The sequence below is a fragment of the Eschrichtius robustus genome, chromosome 20, assembly GCF_028021215.1.
Source record: "Eschrichtius robustus isolate mEscRob2 chromosome 20, mEscRob2.pri, whole genome shotgun sequence".
Taxonomy (NCBI): Eukaryota; Metazoa; Chordata; class Mammalia; order Artiodactyla; family Eschrichtiidae; genus Eschrichtius; species Eschrichtius robustus.
This window is the reverse complement of record NC_090843.1, coordinates 25,236,193-25,243,041: the sequence shown is the minus strand read 5'-3', so window position 1 is coordinate 25,243,041 and position 6,849 is coordinate 25,236,193. Positions and strand designations below refer to the sequence as shown.

General features: G+C 61.6%; 1 protein-coding gene across 1 annotated transcript; it reads left to right on the top strand.

Annotated features, from left to right (window-relative positions):
• Window positions 1–1,386: 1,386 nt before the first annotated feature.
• NXPH3 (neurexophilin 3) lies at window positions 1,387–5,687 on the top strand. The gene is made up of 2 exons (XM_068530524.1): window positions 1,387–1,561; window positions 3,933–5,687. The coding sequence occupies exons 1-2, from the start codon at window positions 1,508–1,510 to the stop codon at window positions 4,635–4,637; spliced, it is 759 nt and encodes a 252-aa protein (XP_068386625.1). The 5' UTR covers window positions 1,387–1,507; the 3' UTR covers window positions 4,638–5,687.
• Window positions 5,688–6,849: the final 1,162 nt, after the last annotated feature.

Below are 6,849 nucleotides of genomic sequence, written 5' to 3'. Positions count from 1 at the left end.
TGGGCCCAGCCCAGGCTGGGGCTGCTCCAAATGCTGGGGTACCTCCTCACCCTCACAGCCTCTGAGGGGTGCTGGGTGCTAGAATCTGACCTTTGATTTTTCTAAGGACTAAAGGGGCCCTGCAATTCCAGGAAGAAAACACAGAGATGTGGGGTGATGGGGGATGGGCCCCACCTTTGGGAATCTCAGATGAGGGTCATTTTCTTCCTTCTCGCCTGGGAGGTTTGCAGAGACTGGAGATAGAGACCCTGCTGGCATAGGAGCCCCACATCCCAGCCTGTGGCTCCCTGGATCACAGGGAGGGCAGTAGTGAAGAATGGAGGTACAGCCTCCAGGGAGGCCTTGCCCACCTGGCTCCCCAGCTTCTCGGGAGGCTTACCCCTGACCCCAGCCCCAGAATCCAGTCTGGACCCTAGTGGCCTTTTCAGCCCAGGGCTCCAGCCAAAAGTTTCCCGTGTCACAGCGACTGGACTGAGAGGTATTCGGGGGAGGCGGGGAGGGTTATCCCTGCCCCTCTGAGTAAAGTAGAAGAGGAAAGGAACTGACTCCTGAACAGAAGGAGTACAGGCTAGACACCTAGAAGAACTTCCCTGAGCACAAAAGCAACTCTTGGGGAGAGAAGTGGACTTTGGGCTGTGGGGATAGGCTACAGTAAGGAAGACGTTCTTTTCTGACTCTCGTAATGAGTTTGGGGAAAATGACCTTTGCAAATTCCAGGTCTCTTGGCATTCAGGGCAGGGCAGCAGATCCCCAATGCTCGCGACCGGGGACAGGCGCCCTGCCCGAGGGGTGGAAAAAGTAGTGTCCCTATTCCCGAGGCCACCACCCTCTCCCTTCCTCGCCGAGTTACTCCGCCCCCACATCCTGCCCCTTGCGTCCTAGGTCCCTGGGTTGCGGGCCGGCAGGGGAGGAGTTAACTCTGGAGGTACCGGCTGGGCTCACAGTACCTGCCGCCGCCGCCGCCGCCGCCGCCGCCGGTGGGAGGGACGAGGAAGCGGGAGCCGCCTGGGCGCCAGAAGTGCTCCAGTCTGGCGGGGCGCTGCGCGGGTAGCGGCGGCGGGTCTCGGCGCGGCCAGGGGCGTCCGCCAGGGGGCGCGCCGCGACGGGGCGGGAGGGGCCGTCTGGTCTGGGGAATTAGTACAGGGACGAGCGCGCGCGCGGGTCCCCAACACATCTGGGCGACAGCGGCGGCCGCTGGAACCGAGGGGGCATATCTGGAGCGGCGGAGCCACCGCGCAGCTGGGGCCCTTCGAGGCGCTCGGGGCGCCCATCTGGGACCTCGAGAGGGGGCCGTGCCGCGCGCAGCTGGACCAGGGGAGGGGGGCGGCGGCTGCACAGCTGGACCGAAGGGGGCGGGGTCGGTCCTGGGCGGGGGGCAGAGCGGAGGGCCGCGAGTGGCCTGGGACTGGAGCATGGGACGGCGCGCCTGAAAGAGCAGGGGTGAGGAAGGGCCTGGTACCCTGAGGGGGAAAGACGAGAGAAAGGGGCACGAGAGCAAAGGAGGAAGATGCAACTGACTCGCTGCTGCTTCGTGTTCCTAGTGCAGGGCAGCCTCTATCTGGTGAGTGGTCCGCGGGGAGCGGCGCGGAGGGGCGGGGGCCGGGAGGATTGGGGGAGAGCGCGGGAAGCTTCCAAGCCCGAAAACTTTCTCCCTTCCCCTCAGCATCCCGGGGATGGAGCGGAAGCCTGGAGGCTGGGGGAGAGGGCGGGTCCGAGGCCAGAGACTGGACAGAAAGGGTTAATAGGGGCGGGGAGAGGGTGCTGGGCTGGCCCACCCACTCGGCCTCTGGTGGCGGGAGGTGCGACGGGCACGAGGGAAAATGCCCGCAGCCGTCGCCAAGGGTTACTCGACCCCTTCCCGGGCCCCGGGCCGTGCGGAAGGGTGGTGGGGGATGGCTGTGGAGCTGATGACCTGCCAGGGCAGGGGCTGTGGGCTCTTCCCTTACCTAGGGACCCCGGCGGGCCCCGGCGGGCCCCGCGCTCTGGGTCCCGCAGCGTACGAGCCAGTACAGGCGCGGGGCGGCCCCCGCGTCCCTCGCTGCAGCCTTCCCTCCCGCTCCCTCCCTCCCCGCCTGTTGTTTTCCTCTCCTCTCCCGGCTGCGCGCAGCCCGAGCCCCACAGGACCTGGGCAGGCGGCTCCCGCCCCGGGCTCTCGCGGCAGCTGAGCGGAGCGCCCAGAGCCCGCTCCCCGAGCGCTCGCTCGCTCCTCCCCGGCGGCCCAGGACGCGGGGAATCAACCCCAGACCCCAGCCCAGGGCTCAGCTCCCCTCCGACCCACCAATCCCGTCTTGGAGAAGCCTCAGCCCCACATCTGGGTCTGCCCTTCTCCTCAAAACAATAATCACCTTTGCCACTGTGTGGAAGAAGCCTTCCCTTGTCACATCCCCACCCGGGGCCCTTCTCCCCATCCTCCAGCCATTCAGCTGTGACCCCCGGCGGCTGAGTACACACAGGTCTGCCGCCTGGAGCCCAGCCCCCAGAGCCTCCCCTCCTGCTGTCCCTCTGCCCCACCCTTGGGTCCTGGCAGGCAGGGCCACCGCACACAACCCCAGGCATGGCCAGGGCCAGAACGGAGACCACAAACCCCTTTGGAGCCCTCCAGACCTCAGGCATCCCACATCCTCATCCCAGGGTCGCCAGCAAATCCAGATGCTGCCCAGCTGTGAGCTGGTGCCCCTGGTGCTCATAACGAGACACATAGGGTGAGTACTCTCTTCAAAAGCTGAGCAGACCCACACCAGGCAGCTGTCCTCAGGAAACCTGGTTCACTCCCTGATGCCCTCCTGAGCTGTCCTGTGTTTGAGCTTGTCAGGCTGTCCTGCTGGCCTTCCCCACAGCTCCTTCAGGAAGCCTCCCCAGATGTTGCCTGTCAATAGAGCTGATGCAGCAGAGGCCAGCCAAGCCTCTGCAGAGCTTTACAGGAGATCCCGTGTGGGGATGGGGCTTGGATAAAATCCCAGTAGAAGGACCCATCTGGTTTGTGAGCCCGGGAGTGCAGTGGCTTGGGAGGGCTGACTGTGTGACTTAGCCTTGTAGTGATGTAACCTGTGAGTCTGGTGTCCCCATCTGTGAAGTGGGAATAATAAGAACTCCTACCTCCTAGTATAAGTAATGTCCTGGCATGTTATCATCAGTGGTCCCCTGAGGAGAGTTTGGCCCTCCTGGGTATGGAACTCACCCCGGGTCTCCCTCAAATCCTCCTGCCAAAACCTAAACTGCATTTGTACTTGAGAGAGAATTTCACTGGGTTCTGTTTTCTTTTCCATCGTCTGTTGGTTCTCTTTGCCTCTGAGGGTAGAAACTATCCCAGGATAGGGATGGTGTCTCATCCAACAGACTAGGAAGTCCCAAGAGGCAAGGGCTGTACCCCCATGTCAAACTAGGGGCTCTCTCAGCATAGAGATGGAGCTCTCCTATCTGACTTGGGGTTCTTTGAGGGCAGAGACTGTACGTCCCCCATCAGCCTGGGAATTTCACAGAGGGGGGGGACCCTAGCTCTCCTATAGGAAAGGGGTGCTCTGTCAACACAGCTTCTTCCATCAGATGAGGGCTCTCCCAAGATCGGGAGCTGGGCCTCCCCCGTCAGACTCGGGGCTCCCTAGGAGTTGGGGCCATGTACCTCTGCTGCCGTGGTCTACTGGAGAGAATTCTCCACCATCCTTCCAAGACTTTGAATAGTGACCAGAGGCAGGACAGGGGGGAGAGGAGCTAAGGGTGACCTGAGTGTCAGAACATGAGAGGGAACCACGACACAGGTCAGAGTGCACACCCAACCCCCAGAGTAGGTGGGCAATGTGCAGGGGCCCCTCAGCCCCAAGTCAGGGTGGAAGGGAGGGCAGAGAGATGATGCCGGTGGTGGGGAGCAGTGAACCAGAATTCCTGGGTCTTCTGGGGACCCAGGGTGCTCATTCTCCTCCCAACTCCCTCCACAGGTCATCTGTGGCCAGGATGATGGTCCGCCTGGCTCAGAGGACCCTGAGCATGATGACCCTGAGAGCCAGCCCCGGCCCCGGATGCCTCGAAAGCGGGGCCACATGTCACCTAAGTCCCGTCCCATGGCCAACTCTACTCTCCTAGGGCTGCTGGCTCCACCTGGGGAGGCATGGGGGGTCCTCGGGCAGCCCCCCAGTCGCCCGAACCACAGCCCCCCACCGTCGGCCAAAGTGAAGAAAATCTTTGGCTGGGGTGACTTCTACTCCAACATCAAGACGGTAGCCCTGAACCTGCTCGTCACGGGGAAGATCGTGGACCACGGCAATGGGACCTTCAGCGTCCACTTCCGACACAATGCCACGGGCCAGGGCAACATCTCCATCAGCCTCGTGCCCCCCAGTAAGGCTGTAGAGTTCCACCAGGAGCAGCAGATCTTCATTGAAGCCAAGGCCTCCAAAATCTTCAACTGCCGGATGGAGTGGGAGAAGGTGGAACGGGGCCGCCGGATCTCGCTCTGCACCCACGACCCAGCCAAGACCTGCTCCCGAGACCACGCTCAGAGCTCAGCCACCTGGAGTTGCTCCCAGCCCTTCAAAGTCGTCTGTGTCTACATCGCCTTCTACAGCACAGACTATAGGCTGGTCCAGAAGGTGTGCCCAGATTACAACTACCACAGCGATACTCCCTACTACCCCTCCGGGTGACCCTGGGCAGGCCACAGAGGCCAGGCCAGGAATGGAAGGACGGGCCTGCCCACACAGGAAGCCATCTGTCTGGATACTGGGCAGGGAGAGGAAGGGGCCTCAGGCGGGGAGCGCGGGGGTGGAGAGGAGGAGAGGCCGAGTGGCGCCAGGGCCAAGCCTCAGGTGGCGGGGAAGGGGTCGCAGGTGCTGGCCCCAACCTGAGGCTGTGGAGCAACCAGGACACAGGAGCGCTGGCCAAGGAGTGGGTCCTCTGGGCGGCCTCCCAGGGCTTCCCCACTGAGCAATAGAAAGATGCTGGGTCCAGGAGGCCCCTGGAGCAAGCAGACCAATAAAGTCATTGAGAGGAGCCTAAAACCTTGGCTCCCTCCCTGCCATCCTGAGAAAGAACACAACGAGGAGAGGGTTATTTCATCGGTGTGGACAGCAAGTGGGCACTGAAGGATGGCGGAGCTGGGGCTTCCTGGGAGCCAGCACCGGGAACTCTCCAGCCCCACGCAGTGGGCAGACCTGAGCCCTCATCCTGGACTGTGGCTTGAGGCTGAAGTGGTGACCTTTGGAGTCTTCGATGTCTTGACAAAGGGACCATCTGCCCCCAGCCAGGCCCCCGCTTTCCAAAATTCCTTCTCTTGCCATTGCTCCCCACCCCCACCCTTGTGCTGAGGGGACCCTCGTCCTTAAGCTGAGACAGGGGGCGATCGTAATTCTCCCAGCACCAAGACCACATGTGGAAGCCCACCCGTGGGCCACGTGCTCCTCCTCCATCCCACTCCTTGCTGGCTCCTCGGGGAACAACCTTATCCAGCGAGTGAGCCTTCCATAGCCAGCCTTGCCCATCAGCCCAGGTCTTGCCAGGACAGAGATGCTGCGTCCCTTGTGGCCCATGGGACCATCAGCAGCTCGGGGCAGGGTGAGGCCACACTGTGGCGGCTGTGCTGGACCTGTCCCGTAGTGTCTGTCTGTGGGGGTGGGGAGGGGGGAGGTTTTGTGAAATCATCAGTTTGTTGACTTCTGTGTGCAGACTCTCGTTCTCAGATCAAGGAATAAAGCTTTCCTGGGCACTGGACTCTGAGTGATTGGGGAGGGGTATGGGAGTGGGGGGGAGGGCCACAGGCACCCCGTGGTCCGGCCGGAGTTTCTCAGATGGCAACAGGACACTTTCTGGACTCCAGAGCTGCAGGGCTCCAACAGCTGCTGGAGCTGACGCTCCAGGGCTTCCCTCTCCACCCCCTTTCCAGCCACGAAAGCTGGGCCGGTGTTGTGCCGGGGCTGGTAGGGGGTGAGGGTGGCATCTGCGAAGTAGCTGGGGAGGAAGAGCTAGTAGGTGGGATGGGCCACATAAGGTGTTCCCTGTCACCTTCCTGGATATCCATCTGATGGGCCCACTGGGGTCCCAACACTCTGTCAGTATTTTGCTCTGTGGCCTTGGGCAAGTCCATTGTCCTCTCTGGTTCTCTTTTCATTTTTTTTCTATAAAATGAGGAGCTTGCCCAGCCCAGAGGTTCTCAAATGTGAGTGGGCTTCTGAATCCCCAAGAGGGTTGTTAAAACCCAGATTTCTGGGTTCTACCCCAGAGTTTCTAATTTAGTAGGTCTGGAGTGGGGCCTAAGAATTTGCCTTTCTAACGAGTAATGAGTGCCCAGGTAGACACTGATGGTCCCAGCCCAGGGACCACACTTTGAGGGCTGCTCAGATGTCCTCTGAGCTCCTTTCTGGCTCTGGCTTCCTGGGACGAGGAGACACCTCTGATGCTTCTCCTCGTTGTGATTTCCAGCGGCTCCTCCTGCAGAAGTCTCCTGGGAAGGGTCCCTTCAGAGAATCAGGGGTGTTGGGTGTTCAGTCTGATGACATGCTCGGGGAGAAACAGGCCAGGGTGGGGTAGGGACAGAAGGGGCTTGAAAGCAGCCATCCCCCTGCCCTAGCCCATAGGAGGGCCTCAGAATGGATGGCTGCCCGGGGCACCTCATCTGGGAGTTAGCTGGGCTAACTCCATTCGAGCTCCATGTGGGGAAGGCTGGGCCCCCACTACCAAGATCACAGTGCCCTCTCTGGAGGCCATTCGAGATCTGCTCTCTTGGGAGGGCGGCGTGTGGGCCCCCTGGGTCCCTTTTGGCCAGGTAGCCAGAGTGAGGAGAGCCCTAGCATGAGGGTAGTGTGCTCTGGCCACCCGCAGCCTGTCTCCCCTGCCCAGCAGCGCTCAGCACGGACTCACACC

What these genes read in the sequence shown, in the direction of transcription:
- NXPH3 (XM_068530524.1), top strand. Translation starts at nt 1,508, where the DNA reads ATGCAACTGACTCGCTGCTGCTTCGTGTTCCTAGTGCAGGGCAGCCTC. An exon ending in TGCAGGGCAGCCTCTATCTG is followed by an intron (nt 1,562 to 3,932) that starts GTGAGTGGTCCG and finishes CTCCCTCCACAG; the next exon opens with GTCATCTGTGGCCAGGATGA.